The sequence below is a fragment of the Lissotriton vulgaris genome, chromosome 11, assembly GCF_964263255.1.
Source record: "Lissotriton vulgaris chromosome 11, aLisVul1.2, whole genome shotgun sequence".
Classification (NCBI taxonomy): Eukaryota; Metazoa; Chordata; class Amphibia; order Caudata; family Salamandridae; genus Lissotriton; species Lissotriton vulgaris.
In genome coordinates, this window is record NC_141699.1 from 618046694 (window position 1) to 618069280 (window position 22587).

At 44.1% G+C, this 22587-nt stretch overlaps 1 protein-coding gene and 1 non-coding gene across 2 annotated transcripts in view; both read left to right on the plus strand.

Annotated features, from left to right (window-relative positions):
- Positions 1-22587, plus strand: part of DIPK2A (divergent protein kinase domain 2A) — a 79282-nt gene that overhangs the window by 35091 nt on the left and 21604 nt on the right. Inside the window, exon 2 of the mRNA XM_086943726.1 lies at positions 17343-17646. Within this exon, the coding sequence (XP_086799852.1) occupies positions 17343-17646 (304 nt within the window). The remainder of the gene's footprint in view (positions 1-17342; positions 17647-22587) is intronic.
- On the plus strand, positions 7364-7497 carry LOC147683245 (small nucleolar RNA SNORA76). Its single transcript, XR_015302013.1, has one exon. It is a non-coding gene; the product is annotated as a small nucleolar RNA SNORA76 (small nucleolar RNA).

Here is a 22587-nt window from a genome sequence, read left to right on the forward strand (position 1 = left end):
AGAGATGCAGGCAGCAGTTATGATTCTGACCCGGGTGAGTATAAAAGGTCACATTCTCCTAGACTCTGGGACGAGGAAAAGAAAAAAATAGATCGCATAGCTTACAAAGTAATTATCGACTGTGCCTCCCCTTCAGACCTCCACACCGCAGCAGAGGGCCAGGTACATTCGACAAAGAGCTATTTTTTTTTTAGAAAGAATGGCTTACCACCTTATAGAGAAACGGGAGGACCAAAGGGTGGAAGTACCGCTTGATTTCCGGAAAATATGTAGGCGCTTGCACGATGTTTAATCTGCAGAAAATGACAGATGCATTACTAGCAATGATAAAAAATACTCTGCCATCTAATAGTCAGACAGAGTATTGTTCAGATGCCAGTCAAAGAGGCTCCCCCATCTGTGTACCTCCGCGGGGTACTGGAACAGTCCTGAATAACCCAGATGACCCTAATGCCTGTTCCAGATTAATGTTTAGCTTTGTATATACTCCTTGGACAAAGGCTGAGATGTTAAAGTTACGAAAATATATACCTGATATCAGAAAGAATCCTACAGGATTCTATGAGTGTCCAGCAGATACTGAACACTTGTACCTTGACCCTAATTGACATCACTCAATTTTTTGGCCTTCTATTGCCAGCCGAGCTTTGGAAACCGCTCAGATACGTTAACGATCAGGCAGCTTTCCATGGTACATGGTTAGACCTGGAAACGAGGGAAAAAGAGAGAACCTGGTGAAAAGCCACATGAAGCTATATTAGCACTGCCGAAAACACTGTTAGCCAAACTAAAAACTCTCGTTCCAGAGAGAAAGGTAGATTGGACCCTCCTCAATGCTTGCAAACAGAATACTGATGAATCAGTCTCTGATTATTTTACTGGACTAGGAAAAGCATATACCGATTTCAGTGGTCAGGATGTCGCGACTGAAACTGCTCACCACCTGCTTATTCAGACTTTTGTTAAAGGGCTCTTACCAGCAGTGGGGAACAGGCTTATGGCCAGTGAAAGTAGCTAGTCAGTAGCAACGCCCGCCCCTATATTGACGATGGTACAATATTACGAGGCTCAGTACAAAAACGCAGAATAAGAAAAAGAGACTAAAAAGAAGAAATTAAAAGAACAAGTGTTGCTTAGCCAGTTAGACACCCGAAATCGCCCCGTGACACAAATGTCCGTCAGCAAAATGCCAGGTTCACCCCGAAAACACAAAACGCTCCAGTACAGAACCAGCAATCATATCGATCTGGTCCCCAGTCTACTGATATTTGTGCCTATTGCAAGAAACTGGGACATTAAAAGAAGGATTTCCCGATATTAGCGGATAACATTGCCACAGGCAAAACGCAACCGCGACAGTTCAACACCCCTTCCCGACCCCAATATCAATATAGAGGCAAAAGGGTTGATAATTCAGAACGCCAGGCTACCCTTCAGGATTATGCCGTAGACGATACTGAGATGTGCCCAGTATATTGATCAGCCTAGGGAGGTCTAGGATGGGGGAAGGAACCAGTGGAGGTACCTGTAGATCAACAGCGACCCTATGTTACAGCATCGGTGGCTGGCGCTAAAGGAGGTTTCCATGTAGATACGGGAGCATCCCGCAGCAGCTTGACCACCCCACTGATTCAGAGGGCTCCTTCATCTGACAAACTAATTACATCGACTGGGTTCGATGGTAAGCACTCTGTGAACCTTCTTTCCAAACCTACACCATTCTCTATCAACAGTGCTGACACTTCTGCAACATTCTTGCTATCACCAGATTGTCCTGAGAATCTCATGGGATTGGATCTGTTAAAACATTACCGTGCCACTAGCAGACGTTCCCCAGAAAAAGTTAGTCATTCTGTATGACCATGTTTCCCGTGCCAACTGTCTGTACAGCTACTCCAACTTCCCGACATTCAGGAAGTTTTAGCTACCATCCCAAACACCTTATGGGCAACTTCTCATACTGATGATGGTACTATCCAGATGCCACCAGTTCACATCACTGTCAGGGAAGGTGCACACTTGCCTAGATTACCACAATATAAAATATCTAAAGAGGTAGAGCTTGCACTACAAAAAATTGTAACAGACCTCATTCAGGCTGGCGTGGTGGAACAGGTTCCTTCCAACATCTGCAACAGCCCCATTTTGCCTGTATTAAAACCATCGGCTACACACCAAAAGGTGTACAGATTTGTGATTGACTTGCGGGCCATTAATAAGATAGTAGTCCCACAATTTCTGGTAGTTTCAGACATACCTACTATCCTCACCATGATTCCACCTACAGCTAAAGCCTTTACAGTAATGGATTTGAAAAATGCATTCTTTTCCATCCCCATTCATAAAGACTCGCGTTTTCTTTTTGGCTTCACTCTAATGAACAGATCGTATAGATTCTGTTGCGCCGCTCAGGGCTATACAGAAAGTCTGAGCATTTACAGCCAAGAATTGAAAAAACAACTTGACCAGGTCCATCTCCCAGAGGGAGTGGCTCTTTTCAATATGTAGATGACATTTTGTTAGCAGCAGATACTACCCAATTGGCTCGACGGGCAGCATTACTGACCCTCCAATTCCTTGGCTAACATGGCCACAAGGTATCCAAAGACAAATTGCAGTATTGTAGAAAATAGGTGACTTACTTAGGTCACCTGTTGTCTAAGGAGGGACGCACTCTTACACTAGATAGGATTCAGACTATTTTGAACTTCCCTACTCCAACCACCCAAAGAGACGTGAGACCACTAATGGGTCTCGCCTCCTTCTGTAGACAGTGGGTCCGAAATTTTTCACTCCTTATCAAGCAACTTCTTTCCCTGATGACTAAAGAGGTTTCTGATCCTATTCCCTGGACATCACAGCATGCGGAAGCATTCATGACCCTACGACAGGCTCTGTGTTCAGCCCCAGTCTTGGGTACACCGGATTATCTAAAGCCATTTTTTCTCTTTTTACACGAATGATCGGGTTGTGCCCTCTCACTTCTCTGTCAAATGCATAGTACACACAAACTACCCTGTGCCTATTTTTCTGCTGTTTTGGATCCAGTTGCCCGAGCTTTGCCTACCTGTCTGCGCGCTGTAGCAGCGGCTGCTGTGGCAGTGCGCCAGATAGAGGGTATAGTTCTCGGGTACCCACTAACAGTTGTGGTACCACATGCCGTTGATATTCTGTTGAATAAAACCAAAACCCAACACCTTACTAGTGCCCGACTGTATGGATACAAACTTACCCTGTTAAATGCGCACATAAGTATTCAACGCTGTATCACTCTGAATCCCGCTACACTCTTACCCTACCTGATACCGACCCCCTCACTCAGCCACCCCATCATGATTGCATATTCCAAACAGAAACCAAGGGAAGGGTGGACCTTAAAACACAGCCGTACCAGATGCAGAAGGCCACCTGTGGGTAGACTGTTCTTGCCTGAAACTCCTGAATGGTACCACACCTGCAGCCTATTCTGTCACAACAGCACTTACAGTAGTTGAGACAGCCCGAATATTACAGAAATCAGCCCAAGCGGCAGAGATAACATCACGTACGCGCGCTTGCATCCTCAGCACGGGCATGACTGTAAACATCTACACCGACAGTCCGTATGCTTTTGGGGTAGTACACAAATTTGCACTACTGTGGAAAGAAAGTGGGTTTCTCACTTCTCATGGGACACCTATACAACATGGTGAATTGGTTAATGCCCTTTTGGAAGCCATCACTCTCCCTGCTAAGTTAGCGGTGATCAAATGCACGACACACAAGAAAGTTATTGACTAAGTCTGACAGGGGAACGCTCTGGCCGACCGCACAACCAGGAACACAGCCTTAGGAATAATACCTGCACCAATGTACATGCTAAAATCACAAGCTGAGAAATGGCATGATGCCAGACAACGGATTATTGACATACAAGAATCCGCTGCCATAGAAGAAAAAGAATAGTGGAAAACAGATGGTATGTTAGATGAGGAGGGATGTTGGAGATCTCAGGATACTCTTAGGGGGAAACTATCAACAGCATATGTTATTCCCTTACTTACAATGACACACTTACCTGCGCACACTGGGTCCCAAGCCATGTATACTATGCTCAAGAAAGTATGGGACCATCCCAAATTGAGACCCCTGGCCGAGTGATTTGTCAAGCACTGTCTGACCTGTTTAAGGTACCATATGGGAAAGGGAACAAAGGTTCCAACAGCAGGATTTGCACTGCCCTCTGCCCCTTTCAAAGTCCTCCAGATGGATTATATCCAAATGAACAGAGTTAACCACTACAAGTGTCTTGGTGGTGGTCTGTGCATCAGTAAATGGGTGGAAGCATACCCCACCAAGGATAATACTGCCATTACTACAGCTAAAGTACTCCTGAAGGAATTCTTTCCCCAGTATGGCCTTTGTAGATTGATGCTAAGTGATCGAAGGTCAGCCAGACAGTCAAACATATCTCAGAGGGACTGGGGATCAAGCGAAAATTTCACGGTGCATTTCACCCCCAGGCAGCAGGATTAGTGGAACGTTATAATGGAATCCTGAAGGAGAAATTAGCTAAGATAACAACTGATACCGGATTGAATTGTGTAAATGCTCTACCTCTAGCTCTGCTGTCTATTCGATCAGTCCCACATTCTAAGTCGCACCTTACGCCCTACGTGACAGTTTTTGGTAGACCTATGAATATTTGGAATGCCCCATCTCCGAAATCCCTGACTGACCTTCCCCGGGAAGTGTTGACTGATTATCTGTACAAAATCACTAAAACAATGTCTTTACTCCATGAACAGGTCCTGGCCTCCGTCACAGACAGATCTCCGGTCCCTGACCATGATATCTAACCCAGAGACTTCGTTTTGGTGAAGAACTTTGCATGCACCCAGTCTCTGCAGCCTTGCTGGAAAGGTCCCTTGCAGGTGCTGCTGGGGACCAGAACAGCCTTGGGAGTAGAGGGAAATCATGGGTGCATGCCTCCCACTGGAGAAAAGTGAATCCCATAACTGAAGACAACTTGAAAGTACACAAAGAAGTTCTGACCTACAACAGGCCAATAGACTGCGACTCAGATTCTGAATTAGAACTTTGTTACGAGGGAACAGACTGATAATACCTCCGATCCAAGGCTAAGTTGAAGAACCAGCCCAGCTCCAAGGGCCGTTAGTTCTCCATTGTCAATCGCTGCACAGCGTGTAGTAAAATCTGATTGAGGGTCCTGGGTACCCCTAGTAGCGGTTTACCGGCCAGATATTGGTCAGTGAAGCAACCAACATCTATCGGCGGCTATTAGGGACATTGCAGTGCTCTCGGGACACTTGTAGAGCTATTATGGCTGGAGGTTATGATAATGTGGGAACAATGTCCCCAAAACCCGGATATGTCAATAACCGTCCTATTCATGAGTACCAATGACTACGCACCCCCTTGAACAATGATTTCCAACCAGGGCTATCATCCAGGTCTGCCAATGTCCCCCCCCCCCCCCCCCCCCTTCCCCAATCAAGAAAACAGTGAACGACACTGGACCGGTATGAATCCAGAGGCCACATGCACCCGTGGTACTACCCCCACGTTAAAGAAAGCTAGAATGAGAGTTTACAGTACCCGGACAACAGTACTTATTGTCCTGACTACGTTAGCTATTCTGTTCAGTGTAGTGTTCTGGATTATTGAAGAAACAGCTCCATCCCATCACACTTTCCTGCCTCACACCCCACACCCATCTGAAGGTCTTGAACATTCGTATGTTCTACGGGCCTGATTCTCACTTAAACAGACATTCTTAATTCAGTAATAATACTTTCATCCAAATGCTGCACCAGTTTAATCAAGTTGCGGGTGCAACTAACTGTTATGTTTGTGGACTTCTACCTCCTGCAACTCAACACACTGTACAGTTCCAGTATCAACAAGCTGTAGACTAACTTATGCGGAACAATATTGACTGAGGTGTTGGCCATGGCAAAAGGAGGGACTGTGAAACATGAATCTCCTAAGTTGCCATGTGCCCCACCATCTTTGTGACTGCAGCGTCCATTTCACCTCTGTTTTACAGACCACGTACATGTTGAGCTGCACGCGAGCTGACCTTTTTACCGCACCCATGCTAAAATGTGCCAGGAATGTTGAGATTGCAGATGACCTCGCCCGCGGGTTTCATTCCTGTTCCAACTACTCTGCAAGAGGCAGGTGATGTGCCTAAGGCTTAGACTGCCCCATTCCTGCATCAAGCTCGGTGACGGGGCAGGTGATCTGGATCTCCATCTCCGCAGGCTATATGGACTTTCTGCGTTCCTTCTCTTGCGAGGGGAGTGTCCACATCCTATAAAGGATGCGGTGTGCTCCCTGCAAGTCGAACAGTATCCCATTACCTACCTCCAGTAGGTCGCAGGCTTTTGGTGGCCTAGAGCTTGCGTTCACGTGCGCAGCCGCCATCGGCCTTCCTTCCAGCGCGATCACTTTCTCGTGCTGCTGCGCGCGCATCACTAGCGTGTTTTTTAAATTTTTTTTTTATGGCCATCTTTGATAGTGCTTTTTCTTTCTGTTTGTATGGGTGTGGCACTCAACCTCATACAGAGGTATGTCGGTAGCTTGAAGGCAGGAGTAACTGTTGGGCGAGATTTGGGCTTTAAGTGGGGACACTCCAGCACCTCTGGTTAGAAGACTAGGAACTTTCGCATTTTCACGAAAGAAGGTGGGATGCTTGAATTAAGGAGAACAGGCATGTTCAATGTAGAGTAGTCCACTCATGTAGGTATGCAATATCTTTCCACTCACTTTTTCTTGGGTCTCACTTCCGACAGCACGCTCGGCTTGCGAGTCATTTTGTTTACTTTTAGGGGGCTTACGGCGCACCAGTGCCTTCCATTGGTTGACTTTATCGTAGCTTTAATTTCTTTGCTTGTTTACTCTGCACGTGCCGCCTTAACTAATTTGTATGTGTTTGTCCACCATGGCACATGTTCTACTCATTTGCACAAGTTAATTTCTCTGCGTCCAGAACTACTTTCTCTTTCGGTTAAATAAGGGTGCATGTGTTTGCAGGCAGCCCCCGCATTGTTGCGTAACTCCTGTCAGTGAAGGCTGCATCATTGGAGTTTTCCCCCATAATTTTCAGGCAATTAAAGTTCTTCATGCATAATGCGATTTAGGTGGGTGAGGGGGTTGTAGAAAATTACGATGCTGACTTTTTACATATCTGATAAGGTTGTGCGGTGGGAAGCTAACTATTGGCACGAAATGATGACTTTAATACGTTAGACTTCTAATATATAGTAAGCTGCCTTTAAGTTCTGACATGCCAGTATTGTTTGGGAGGGGAAGCGGGGTACGTTCAATTTGTGAGCATTATTTTAATGGTTTTTGATAGGCACTGTCTTTGAAATTGTGGTAACCCCAACAATGGCTTCACTGGCCAAGCAACAGTACAAGAGTAATACCTTGTTTATAACTGGAGTTTCTTGGAGCAAACACAATTAGTTATTTTAAGAACAAGTTACATGCATACATACTTGGCTTTTGGTGGCCTATCGCTTGCTTTCACACGCGCATCCGCCATCTGCCTCCCTTCCAGCACGATCACTTTCACTTTTTCATGCTGCTGCGTGCGCATCACTAGCATGTTTTAAAATAGTTTTTTTTACATTACTACAAGCTTCCCGCGGCCAATGTTAGTTTTAAACCTCATTGGACTGTTGGATTTTGAAACTAGGAACCAGCGCTGCACACGGTTCACCGAATCCTGCTTAGTTTTATTCCATCATTGCGGCCGCACTGGAAGTATTATGGGCCTTTCTTTTATTTTCATCAGTTTTTGGTGTTTTTTTGCTTGGCTGCGTTTTAAGCACTTCCCACAGCTGAACACGTTTTGCTTTATTTGATCAACGTTGATCTCGCTTCACAGCTGCTGCACTCCAACTTCCATTATTGAGGTCGTCATGGAACACTGTGCCTTTTTCAATTTAATTCTGTATGTTGGCAACAAAAAGCGTTCACAAACGTGTATGTAACAAGCAGAACCACTTCACAAATAGACACGTTGTCAACAGTGAAAAATTTAATTTTTTTCACGTATTCTTCACGTGGCATACATAGTTGTTGTATTTAACCAGTTTGGTAGTTTCAGCAAAAGTAAAACAGTACAGAGGTGGAGTGGAGGCCGAAGACAAGTTACAACTTTATTTATTTAATTTCTAAAGTGTCCTGGCAGGCTCGAGACAATAGGGGGGGGATGGGGGGTTAAGATTGGTGACCATCTAGAACTTCTGGAATAACCAGGTTTTAAGACTCCTCCTGAACGGTAGAAGGTCAGAGGTTTGTCTAAGCTTGATCGGAACAGCATTCCACAATTTCGCTGCCGCCACACCAAATGATCTGCCTCCTGCTTTGGCTCTCTTAAACTTTGGTATCCTCTCCAGTCTAGCCATGGAGGATCAAAGGTTACAGACCGGCACATGCCACGCAAACTTCCTTTGCAAAAGAACAGGGCCCAACCCATGAGGGGCTTTATACACCAGGCAGATAGACTTGACTTGGGCTCTGTCTCAACGGGAGCCAATGCAGCTGAGCCAGATCCCTAGAGGAGGAAGACCTAGTAGGCCACTCCAGGGCTAGCTTGGCCGCGGCAGACTGGTTTCTTTGAAGTCTGTCCATAAGATAATTAGGGGACTCCAGCAGCAGAGAGTTACATTAGTCTAACCTACTGAGCACGGTGCAGCGCACCACCTCCGCCCGGGCCGAGGAAGGCAGCAGAGGAAGGATTTTCCTGAGCAATCTAATAATGGCCAGGCAACCAGCCACTATCTTCGAAAGCGGCGCCTCCAAGGTGAGACTACTGTTAAAACATAACGCCCAGGTTCCAAACCGCCTTCACTGGCTGAACCGATGGAGAGAAATCGGCAGGCCAGAAGTTGCAAGGTAGGACTGATTGAACCCTGGCCTGTAGGCAATAAAGCACCTCCGTTTTAACTGCATTAAATTGCAGGGAATTAGCCTTCAGCCAACCCGCCGTGTCTCGCAGACAGTTGTGAAATGCTTCCAAAGCAGTTGAAGGATCTCCCTCCAAAGAGAGAATCAACTGCATGTCATCAACATAATTGACGATCTCGATGTTATATTGCTTGATGACCGCAAGCAAGTGCTTCATATAGATGTTGAATAAAATCGGACTAATTGCCGAGCCTTGAGGAACGCCCTGTGAGATGGTGGAAAAGGCGGATTGGTAAAGAGGGCGGGACACAGCTTGTCTGCCCTGAAAAAAGGACTGAAACCACCCAAGGGCACTACCTGTAACTCCCACCTCTTTCAGCCTGTCCAGCAGGGTCCCATGGTTCAGCGTGTCGAAGGCGACAGACAGGTTAAGCAGGATCAAAACACCTGCCTGACCCCTGTCTGCCCGCCAACGAAGCTCATCCAACACGGTCACCAGAGCCGTCTCGGTTCCATGGGCTGTCCTGAAGCCAAACTGGACTTCTTCCAGGAGTTTATGCTGTTCTAAGTACCTGGAGAGAGTGCCCGCCACCACCCGCTCCACAATTTTTGCTGGGTAGGGTAGAAGCGAAATAGGCCTAAAATTCTTCAAGCACTCAGGATCAAGAGGGCTTTTTCAACAATGGGGTCACCACCGCTTGTTTCCCCTGAGGTGGAACCACTCCTGTGGAAAGAGACTGGCTACAAACCAGCCGGAGCGTAAGGAAAAGCTCAGCCTCAAACTCTTTCCAAATTTTTTATGGAATCTGATCAAGTGGAGACCCAGACATAATACGAAGGGCCACTCTACTGAAGTCGTCTGCAGTCAGCAGCGCAAACTCCGAAAGGGACTTATCTCCCCCTGTTCAGAGACGGCCCCACGATCCACCACAGCCTGCTCCAAAAGACTGCCACAGCACCAAACACTGAGGGATTGGCTCCAATCTGTTGCTGCTCCACCCCCAAATCATGAGTAATCGTTTTAATTTTATCCTGAAAGAACCTAGCCAGGTACTCCAAGTTCCTGAGAGGGGGGAAACTCGTTCTTGGAGGAGTCCGTGCTAGTAAGACTGTTCAAAATATTAAAAAAACGTTGAGAACTATTTGGGGCATCAAGAATCACCTTAGAAAAGTGTGCTGCCTTGACCCTATGGATTTCCTTTTTGTAATCCATCAGCCTAGCTTTCCAAATAAGCCTATCATTGTCCAAGCTGTGCACTTGATTGAAAGCAATGCTTTTTTGCGTCAAAATCGGAATGAACATATTAAACTCGGTGCGGTTAAGTTTCACTGCTGCTCAAAATCAGCCAGGATTTTGGTCCCAAATCCCAAGTCTCACAATTCTAAAGTCCACAACGCACATTAAATGATAGCATAGAATATATCTCACTCTCTCTCTCTCTCCCTCCCTCATCACTTCACAGATAAAACACACGCGATTTCCATTTTACTAAGTACATAATAGTTTTGACCTCATTTATGTGAAACGCATAGTACACACCCATGCTGTCTCTCTGCCACTTCACCCATCCCGCCCCGTGTCCACCACTCCTCCTCTTTCTAGTCATTGCTTGTTTTGTTTGCTGCTAATTGTCTCCAGAACAGTTTCTGTTCCGTGTATGTCACTAGACTTATTTAGGCAGATGACTTCCGATTTTCGTAAGCAAAACCGGCTTTATTGCGGCCCTGATGTTTTTTCAAAATATAACACTTTCCTGTTGTAAAACACTAAAGTGTATGTTAATGTAAGTTTTCTGCTGAAGGCTGCACTCCATGTGACGTGCCTAAGGGGGTTAAAGTGCCCGATGCAGAAATGTTTGAAATGCTTGCAAATCACGTGTGCCTGCTCCAGTAAAGTATTTGAGAGCATGGAGTTAATATGCTGAAAGCCGAGCTCACAAGAGGTTAATGTGCCCTTTCTTCACGTTTCTACACCTGGTGAGGTTTGGTGCCAGTTCCCTTTCCACAATCTCTAGCTTTCTCTCCTGGTTTCACTGGCAGTGCCTCTCACCCCTTTCCTTTTCCTCCTCTCAGCTGCTCCTTACTTTCCACCCCCACCCAGCTGCTCCGGCTCTTACGGCTGCTATCTGCCCACTCCCTTCTGTCTGTCACCCAGTATCCAGGATAATGTGCTGCATGGCTAAAAACTTATAAGGTCCCAAAGGCAAGACCTACTGGCTATGCCAATGCTTGTTTTTTTGAGGTATGGATTGTGTTGATTATGCGGGTGTAACAGCAATGCAGAAATAAAAAAAATGTTTAAATAAAAAATGCGCAGTCATGCTCTTGCCAGTTATGTTCTTTCTGTATATATACAAATATGAAAACATTATTTCACATGAACTTTAATGAAATCCAGAATTAACATTTTTTTCTACAAATAAATGGTTATTACAGTGGTTCAGTTATGTGATCACGGAGTGTAGTGATTTGATGAATGTGTCCATATTGGCAATTGTGGTGATGATTGAGACTTTTGGTATTTTTCTGCCATAATATTTTCAGGCAGGAGGACCTGTTAATTGCTCCACCATCAGGAATGTGCATTGGGCCCAGTCAGTGAAAAATAGGGTACTAGGTGTGGGCATGATATGCCATTCTGCCGGCACGGTTGGTGGCAGAGCTGTTCCCTTTTCTTATTTTTCAAAGGACTTACCTCCTAAGCTCACAAAGAAACTGGGCACCTGTCTATTGTCACCCTAAAACCCTTGAAGGTCGGGCAGGAAAAGAAAGGGGAAGGAAGTAAATTTCCAGAACCTGGTGTTGGTTTGACTAGAAGCTCCCCCACTTCAGTGTGTGGCTCTAGGTTAAAATATTTGACCTCCATACTCCCTCATCAGTTCACTACTGGATGTGTGGAGAACCCCCGGAAGGACTGTCCTGTTGCTTGAAGCCTGCCACCTACCCTCAGAGGACTGCCCTGCTGATTGCGGCTTGCATTGCTGATTCATCCCAGGACTTCCAAAGGGAATCAAAGGGTCAGTTGTCTGAGCTACAGTGACACAAGCTCCAGAGGCCTCTCTGCAGCTGACCTGCTGCAATGGAACCTGCCTGAGCTCCCATGGCATCTGCTAGAATGTCTTCCTAAACCCCAAGAGATGCATCTCTATGTCCTGGACCCTTGTATGAGCTCCTCCTGTAAAGTTTTGAAATGTGTGTGGCATTCTTTGAAAAGGTAACGTTTTCAGCGGATAGCCCCTCCCTGTCTCCGGCTTGTGCTCCAGTTTACCGGAACTTGTGACTTTGTCCCGGTCCAGCGCGACCAGATATCCAGTTAGTGCTTATAGCTTCTTTTACTTAAACCTTTAGATTTGCACATCTCCTATTCTACTAAATATTTCTTAACTTTTGGTCATTTCATTTATTGAATTTGCTTTATTTTTTCTAAATTGGTTTGGGATTTTTGTGTTTTTTCACTTTAATACTGGACCTGTTCTGCATAAATACTTAAAACCACTAAGTAAAGCCAGACTGCTTTTATGTCAAGCTACCAGAGTTAAGCGCAGCTTAATTTAGTGACTTTTGTGGTTCGTCTGGACAAGGGTTGTGATTGTTATTTTAGTACCAGTAACTATCCCCACCCCCTTGTCAATAACCCAAATTCCTTACACCACTAATGAAAGGCACCTCTATGTATGCAGAGTCTGTGAATGTTCTAAGGTTTGATACAAGTAGAGCACTGGCATGTATCGAATCTGTTATCTGAAAGGTGGCATAATTAGAACCTTGCTAAAATCCAAGCCCACGTTTCATAGAACCTTTACATAATCTGTGAAGCTATTATCTCCCCTCTCTTTCAATGAGAACGTAGTAGAACATTTTTCGTCTCCATGCATGGCACTAAAATGGGGTAAGTGGATTCTTTTAACTGCACTATTAGATTCTAGACCATCTTGTTTGGACAAGTAGCCATTTTTCTAAATTACATGCCCATGTAGGCCCATAAACATTATTGGAGTACATGCACCATGTGTGGGGGTTGGCATGGCATTTTGGAAAGTATTAGTAAGGATTTGAGGAATCTCTTAGAGCCTTATGTGTTATGGAGGTTTTATTTTTGTTAAGTGTGACACGTCTTGCATTGTTGAACCAAACCTAGGGTGAAGGTGAGAATGACTTTGAAGGTGTGGAAGTAGAAATTGGCTGTCTAAACCTGACTGACTTCAATTAAGCTTTCAACATGAGAATTTTTAGCTTTTCAAATAAAGAGTAGCAAATTAATGTGTGGAAATGTGAAATTTTAGATTTTTATGACAAATATTCCTGGGTATGTTGAAGGTTCCTTCTCCGGTTTCCAATTCAGATAATTGGCTACCAGCTTGCTCACCTTTTTGTATGCGGTTTGAGTTTGCATTTCTTTATGATTTAAATGTAAGCTCTTTATGTAGAAGTTTGTGTAGATGTAAGTTTGTTTCTTGCGTTATGTATAGGTTTACAGTTGTAGATAATTAGATTTACAAGCACGGGTGCACCACTGTTAGACCTGTCTGCATCTGGGGATACTCTAACCAACATTATTTATTTTTGTCCCCCTTAGCCTCCCAGAGTTTCTATTTTTATTTTTTACATGTCCACCAGGATTTTTCAGTGCTGTCAGGGGGCTAGGTGTTCCTTGATTATGACGCCATTTTCCCCTCATATTCTGTGAGGCCTAGTTATGCTCCTTGAAAATCTAGGGACACTCAGGAATCTAAAATGGTGTCCACCAACTGCCATAACGGACACTACTGGAGAACAGGCCCATAGGCTAACATGAGGAACTTTCCAGAACCATCTAGTGACTTCTGCAGGTCTCAGGCCACCCTATAAAAGGCCAGTGACCAGCAGCCATTTTGTGCTGACCAGAGTGTGGAGGAGTGAGGCAGTGGTGATAGGAGGTGGACGCACTGGGAGCAGCTAGTTTGTCTTTGAGACAGACAGTCACTACAGAGAGACGTTCCCCCTTCAGCCTCTGACCAATCCCTCCCCAATCATCATCTGCTGATAAGGAAAACAAGCTACGTGTGAAGGAAGTCCCTTCTAAATCTGAGCCCCAGCGAATCCTGACAGGACGCTCTTATTAGAGGGTATCCCCAACTTCCAATTCCCAGCGCTGCACCTACCAGCGTTGAAGAACAGCTGTGAGCCCCGTGACGTGGCTGAAGTTCCCTTGACGTGTTCTGGTGAAGACGTGTGTCTGTGGAGCCATATCGTCCTGGGGAGCGAGGGCGCCGCTCGAGAGTATACTTCCCCTGGAGCAGGTGAGGGAAGTGACTGAGTGAGAGGAGCGGCGCTGCTCCGATCGTCTGCGGGACCCCGGGGGGCACCGGCCGCGTCAGTGTCAAATCCCAAGGCTTGGAGAGTACGGAAGCGCTTCCGCGCATGTCCTGAGCACGTCCGCTTTTGAAGGCAGGAGGGGCCTAGGATCGGGCAGGCCCAGGGGTAAAGCGTCTGTCCTGCGAGCGGAAGCAGCGGAAGGCGAGCTGTGAGGTGAGGTGATCTGCGAGGGTCGTGCGCATGCCCGGGAGATCAGCTCGGCCCACGGAGACAGGCGGGAGCGGAGGCGGAGTTGCCAGGGAGCTCTGCGCATGCCCGGGAGATCACCGTTACCATCGGAGATCCTGAGGAGTGGCGCCGGGAGTTTCCCTGGCCACGGAAGCAACGGTGAATCTTCCATTTGGCTCGAGCGCGAGCAAGAGGGAGAATAGAGAAACCCAGCCGCCACCCTTTTGTTTAGGTCTCTCTCCCCGCTTAAGCGCTACCAGCAAATACAGCGCGAGCGGGAGAGGAGAGAAAAGTGTACCGAGTGGCTGGTGATCTACATCAGCGCTGAGTCCTCCTCTGCTCTTGTGAAGCAGGATCTTTCCCTTGACATCGCAGATAACTCTGCCTACAAGTAAGGAGTGTCACCTGAAGGGGAGGGGAACAATTCTTCAAGAAGGAGGGAGTGGAGAGTTCCTTCTAGAGTTGGAGCTACCTCAATGTGAGAGAAGGGTCCGCTATAAACTCAGTGGTGGTGGAGGAAATCCACAGAGGGAAATTGTTGGAGCCTGATTTAGATCAACTGCCAGGAGTTAACACTGAGGGAGGTTGGTGCTGTGGGTGACCAGTGTTGAGCATTGTGTAATAACCTATTGAAGCTAATTTCAGAGCCTGTTGAGATGGTTAATTAATGCTGAACCTTGAGAACTAATTGAAAGTGTAATTATTACTCTACTGTAAAGTGTACTGTATTAGTGGTCATCTTTGGAAGTGGGTTTTTCTGATCTCTAGATAACTGAATGAGCTGTAATTGGGAGTTTAACTGATAAATTGCTAGAAGTTACGAGGTTTAATTGCTGAAACGTCAATAATCTGAAATGTCATAAACTGTAAATTTTTGACCACAAAGAATATATTATTTTTATAAAACAGTACGTATTTTCCCACATTTTTGGTGTAGTGTTTTCTTTTTGAGTGCTATTGCGTGGCTTTACTTTTGGGTGGTCTGCAACCTTTACACTGTGCCTCTGTATGTTAGTCTTGCCCTAGGCCAGGCTACCCCAGTTCCAACAACCACATATAGGAATTATGTGAACTAGGTCACAAGTTTGATACCAGGTCAACCAAGAATCCATTCCAAAGAACGTTTTCTATCAAAGTTTTTCCTTTATTAGTTCATTAGTCAAAGACACAGCAGACGTGTTTCGTCCCAACAGGGACTTCTTCAGGGCTGTATTGTAACACAAAACAAAACATAGAAACCGAGAATTAAAATTATGAATCATCTGTTAACTCAGCCGAGTTACAAACAATTACATATTAAATTTAAAAACGTACGGATGTCAGTGTTCCTTTATCTCAATCATATCCTCTACATACAGTAGGCAGAGTCCGGCATCAGGCCTTAACTATGGACAAAACTTACACAAACCCCATGTCAAGAATGTAAACTAGGCATGTCATTAACTGTTACCATCATTCATAGGACATTTATCTAATAGATGTATAATGACAAATACAATGTAGCTCTATTTGACTTATCCACATTAAGGTCATCATATTGCAGTATTAAGGGGTACAGAAATGGATTGTAATACATATATATATGGATTTGAACAAACATACTCCAAGTGACCACGTCAAGAATTTGCCATAGTATTTTAACAATTCGATGTGTCCTATATACGTATATCCAAAAGAGTCATATATACAGTATATGAACAATGTTATAAGAAAAGCAAGAGTAAAGGGAAGATTTAAACTAAAGACTGCATAATGAGCCATGACGTGATTGTAGGCAGGGCAGTTAAGATTCAACAATAGTTATAGAGAATGTGTATAAACCTACCAAACATTGAGTAGGCAGGGCTCCTTAGGTGTAACAGCAAATCGTTTAGGGATCAGCATGTGCGAAGCCAATGGTTGTGTTATATAAAGACTCAAGAAATCTATACCAGAGAGAAGAAAAAGGAATGTTTATTAGTTCATATTGAACAACCAGGGCAGAAGAAATATGGAGAGGGGAGGGAAATGTGGGAATAAGATGTAAGTAAGTGCACTTACTTATAGATGCACGTTATGTTCACGACGGTAGCCCAATTTCAAAAAGTATAACAATGAACGGCAAGATTGAACTGTAAAAACAGTAGAGTAAAAAATAAACAGGAGAGTAATGTGTATATGTTGTGGAAAATGCAGGCCCACATTGCCAGATCGTCTGACATCATTAAAGTGCTACTAGAAAATTAATTATTCTTCCATGTAGGCTCCAATCTAAATTATCATTACATAGGAGTTCACCTTAATGTTTAGTAACCTCTAGAGGGAGCTCCCAAAGCGTATACAATGCAGAAAAGCATGGTTAATATCACACTGTCTATCATAATAGGCGAGCTTGTATGGTTTACAGTTGTGTAGGCTTCTTTTGTGTTTCTCTTAATCTTCAAATCTGGAAAATTGTTTGCTTTTCCATTATTCATGTGTTTACCATATAAAGCCAAACTCTAATCTTTTACATTATGCACACCAATTTATCCCACTCTTAAAAGGGCATGTTAACCTCTTCCGTGCTCATGACTGAACCACGCTGTCATGAGACACGGGCAGCGTGTGCTCATGACGGTGTGGGCCACAGATTCCCTGCCTGTGCGGGCGAATTGATGAGCGTGCGTGGTCATGACTGAATCACAATGAGCACACACCACCGTCACGAGCACGGAAGCGCCGTGTTCCAACACATCCCCGGCGCCGTGGCGGAATAGTGGGGTTAAAGGAGCGTATTGTCAATACGATTGCATGTCTGTTTAAAGTATAAATTGAAATATTTGTCCAGTGTGATAAGAAATTGACTTGTCATATCGGTTTAGTCTTGTGCATGTTTTGTTTTTTATATGAAATTTATGTTTACTCTTCTGTTACAGAGTTTTCCATCAGATGAAGGATGGCCTTTTGCTAAATACTTGGGTGCATGTGGAAGAATGGTTGCGGTAAACTACGTTGGAGAGGAGTTATGGAGTTTTTACAATGCACCATGGGAGAAGAGAGTGGACCTTGCCTGGCAACTAATGGAAATAGCTGAACAGCTAACAAACAATGACTTCGAGTTTGCCCTCTACCTCCTAGATGTCAGCTTTGACAACTTTGCAGTCGGTCCAAGAGATGGGAAGGTCATAATTGTAGATGCTGAAAATGTGTTGGTGGCAGATAAAAGGTTAATTAAGCAAAGTAAGTTAATTTTGCTACTTATGCTTTGTATTTTGTTGCGTGAGCACCTAAACTAGCTTCAGCTGCTCCAATCCTGGCCCCCTGATATACCTCAGTTAAAAAATTTTTATAAAAAAATAAAAAAAAATGTGTCCATAGATTTTTGTTTTCGATTTGTGTTTGGATCATTAGAGCAGTAATGTAGCTTGGGTAGACATTGCTGATACGGGCCAAATTATTCTGGACAACATTTTTAAAAATGGCAGATGTGTTGTAGTGATTTAATATTTCAGGAACCAAGAGACCTATATACTTCTTTTTGGTGTCAAAACAGATGTTTTGCGGGTCAAGTAGTCTTACAGAAAATAACTCCTCAGAGCAACCCTTCCACAATTTTCAAAAAAGTCCAGCTATAATAGTTGGAGGCATATGAATTTTTTTTATTTAGTCCTGTTTAAGATACATTTTCATAGTTCACTTTAATTCTTTCTCCCATCACTTGTGATACATTTGCAGAATGTTAAACATGTGAGGCGAGCATATCGACAGGAAAATCTTTTCATACCACCGATTTTGCATGCACGTGTAAGTTCTGTGGGTCAAGGCTTTAGAAATGTCATAGGTTTTAGCACCCCATCAATATCTTCCTAACCAAATTCACACTTTTACATATGCATGATCCAAAACACTTACACATCTTCTGATTTAAGTAGAACTCTTTTATGTGTCCCTGCTTGGAATGACTAAGGTGAAAGGTCACTTAGCGGGACTGAGCTCCTAAACTCACTGTACCGAAGATAGTAAATGTGTTGACAGTCACTCTTTTTGTACACACGCGCAAGATATTTGTCTACCTCTTTAATGCCGCATTTTTCTTCTGTTTCAGCAAATCATTTCAGAAATTTCACAGGTTCATCAGTTAAAGCACCAAGCGCTGTTCCAATTTTGCTCACGGTCATCACTGTGCCTTGATAAGAACACTGGGCCTATGTGGGTCAAGTTTCTTGTACAGAATATGAAGAGGGATGAAGTGTCTTTTTTTGCCTGTTCCATAACTGACAATCCTTGACTCAAAAACAGTGCAACAAATCTAAGTAGCACAATAATGCATCTGCCATTTGACAGTACAATTACTTGATTAGAACCATTTTGAACAGCCCACTCAGCATGTGGGACAACACAAAGGTCCGCTTCCTCCAATTTGCTGGTAATTCTTTTATAATATGGCCAGTACCTTTTTAAATACATCTCTGCAGACAAAAACTCATAATTGACAATCATTCCACTTGAAATAATTGGAAACTCAGTGTTCACAGAAGCATTAGCAATGTCTTGGCTAGTTAACATCTCCAAGTTCATCTTGTTCGATGTTGATGACCAGAATGTATTCGGTTACAAATTTTTGATGCAGACAAGGTTGATCAATCTTTATTTCGCATTTAAAGATAAAATGCATAAAAGTACATGGAATAAAATTCACTTCATACATATAGAGCAATAAAGATATTACAGTAAAGTTCAGGCTAGTTTAATCTGAGTAGAATGATTGAATTATTTTAAAACAAAATCATTTGATTTAAATAAATGAGGGGTTGTTTTTAGAGAATCCTATCACTAATTTCATAACCACGGCATATTACCTATGCTGCCTTGTATCAATCACCTTAAATAAAAAGTTAGAAACAGATTTTATCAAACCTTCATTGTAAGGTTTAGCAGCAGAATCACAATCTATATAAACCAGAATCTAAAAACCTGGAATTTTAAAAGGATAAAATAGCTGTCTTGTTAGGAATTGGTTAAGAATCCTGCAGGTACCATACATACAGTGCATTAACTCTTTATGGTTAGACCTTAGACTATAGTCCTCAAACTGATCCCCTTATTATATTAATGTATTTGCAACCCCCATAAATTTTTGTAGCTGCTAGTAAATAAGAGGCAGTTACGAAGCATACATATAAGGGGTTTCAAGTTGTTGGAGGATAAATAATGCCTCAGTGTGACGCAGATCAAATGTTCGCAGCAATGGGATAATGTTCTTCTTCCTTCCTTTCTGTGGCATAAAAGGAGCTGAAAAATATGTACAGGGTAGATTGTTTTGACTTCATCACAGTGACCGAGGGAGAGGTGAGTCAATAAAAATACAGTTGAAGGGTGTCCCAGCATTGGTGGTATGTAATTGAAACAAAACCTTGTCAGAATAAAACGATGCCTGGTGTTCTCTACAAAGGAGAGATGAGAGGGAGCCATGTTGTATTACCGGTAAATCCTGATATGTCAATACTGTGCCTTTACCTTTATATCTTTCCCATCTGCCCTTATGCTTTTTGCTATAAAGATTTATTTTTCAGCTTGCTTTTAGGAAAGCTTTCGCACCGTTATTGTTGTAACATAAAGGTCCTCTAAACCCAATGAAATTAAAGATTCTCTGATATAGGATGACCATAGAATTTAAGGGCATGCTCTAACTTCATAACAACATGTCTTGAAAGCATTTGGTTTAGTGGTACCGTTTTCCAAATTGATAACCACAATAAATACGGAGTCATTTTGATTGTACCACATATAAAAGGGAAACCTAATTCTTTTAGATATAAAATGTGAGCAAGCTCCTGGGACAGGCAGTCTTTTGACACATTTGTCTTCCAACACGTGGAGTCCCTCCACATATACTAACCCCCAAATTCTTGCCCCGTATGTAGCAGTCGCTCTTGCGGGGTAGATTTTAGCCATTTCTTGACTGGGATCGCCTCCCAGTCTTTTTGAAAATCTAAAATTTGCCGCTATACTCTTGCTTAGGCGATTTATTCTATTTTAGATCATCTCTTTCCATTTTAGTTTAAAGTCAAACAATACACCAAGATAGGTAAATTGTTCTCCTTGTTCGATTTCATTTCCATCTAAGTAAAATCTTAAACTTCTTTGATTTTTAACGTCATAATAAAAGATTTTTTTATTTACCTTAAGGTCCAGGTCAGCCGAGCCATCTCTGCTTCTTCATAAGTTTCTTTCTCGTCACAACTGTCCCTCTTTGCGGCGTGCCACGGCTTTTGGTGGCGCTGGAGCTCTACCAATCACTCGCTCCCACCTCGGAAGGACTAAGGTCAGATCCATCAGAGCCATCCATCACTGAGTAAAACTTGTCCCCTAAAACGAGATCAAGATCTATTGGCTCTTCCAGGTCGTTGTTTACTTCAATGCCATCTATTAGGGCCCTGGTATTCAGTTGGCTTTTAGTAGTGGCCGGAGCCCCTGATGCGTTAGCTGATAATGGGGTGATCCCTTGCTGTGTCCCTTCGGTTGTCAGGGAGTGGTTTAAGCCATGACTAACTGGAGGAGTTTGGTTTCCTGCTGCAAGACCAGCTCGTGGGGTATGTCCCGAGGTAGTAACAGACTGCACCGATGCATTAGAGCCAAGCTGAGAGGGTGGGGGTAAGCCAAGTTCATCAGTTACCCTCTGATATATAGCTATTTGCCCGTCTCCTCCAAGTACCTTATCCTTTCTTAAAGCTGGCGCGATACCAGAGAAGAAGTTTGCGATAGTGTTCCCCCTACCGGAATCCTTAGGCCCCATTTTTGCCCTCTTAGCTCCTGTGCTCACTATGCCTTTTTCTTTCTTTTTACATGCCTCCGAGCTCTCACCTTTAGTTGGGCAGTCCAGGTGAGCCTGAGGAGTTGTACCTTTTACGATGGCCGAGCCTGTCGCTTTCCCTCCCTTAGAAAGAGCCGTTTCTGTGCTGACCTGGGGTGATGCACAAGCCTGTGCATCCGGAGCCTTTCCCCGGGCTCCACGCATTGTCTTTGGGGGCATCCTCTCCACTCGCCGCTGTTGGGAGTAGTACCCAGCCGTCAGCCACCTGGGCAGTACAGGCATACCCGTCCTCGTTCCTCCGCACTTGGTGGCTGTTTGTGTCCTGATCGGGAGCTCCACAAGCACCAGCCGAACCGCCACTGAAACCGCTGCCAGCAGCTCCTCGATTGTAGCAAACAGACTGGCGTCGTTGCTACTTCAGCCGCGGGACATGAGGGGTATGTTTGTAGCTTGTTATATATTCAGATATCAAGATGGCAGATTAAAACCTCTAGTTGAAGCCTGGCAGCGAGGAGCGAGCTCCACAGCCGTCACTCAAGCGCCATCTTGCTTCCTCTCCAGCAGACAGTTGTGAGGAGAAAAACTTATGAAGAAGCAGAGAGATGGCTCAGCACTGGCGAAAAGCATGGAGGACCTTCCTAGAGAAAACCGAGTAAGCTGGGATCCTGCCCTGAAATGGGATTACTCTGCCACCAGGAGTACCTATCCGGATCAAACAGGGCAGGAAGAAGACCGAGATGAATCCTCACCATCTCTGAAAATGATTCTTGATTCCTTCAAACAGCTGCAGGAGCAGACTCTCATGGATGGAAAGAAAAACAGACTTCCTGCGAAAAAGCTACAAGGGGCAGTAAGAAAAATGGTCAAAGCCTGCACAGATGTAAATGCAAGGATGCAAAAACAATCGAAGGAGAGGCTGCCCTATATGTTTAAATTCCTGGCTCCAATGAGTCCAATGATTTTAGTTGCGCAATTGTGAGCTCACTACATTTCAAGGCCGCACCACATCCTGGACAAAACAGGAGATAGAAAGATACAAACGTGATTTTATTTATTTTCTTTTTTCAGAGACTTCATTTTTTCTTTCAATTAGATTATAAAAAGACATTTAATATGACAAAAAGTTCAATCATACAAACAACCCCACATTACCCTAACCGTCACTCATTCAGATACAGGGATCACACATCAAACATATCCTCGTACACACCATTCGACACATCCAATTTATAACAAACAAAACATCATAATCCGAACAATTCCCAAGGTTGTAAAATGCAGATGCAGCACAATGCCAGAGACCCAAGGTGGTGGTCTCAGGGCAAAGAGTGGAAGCGCCAACGCGCGTTTCGGTGCCAGGCCCGATC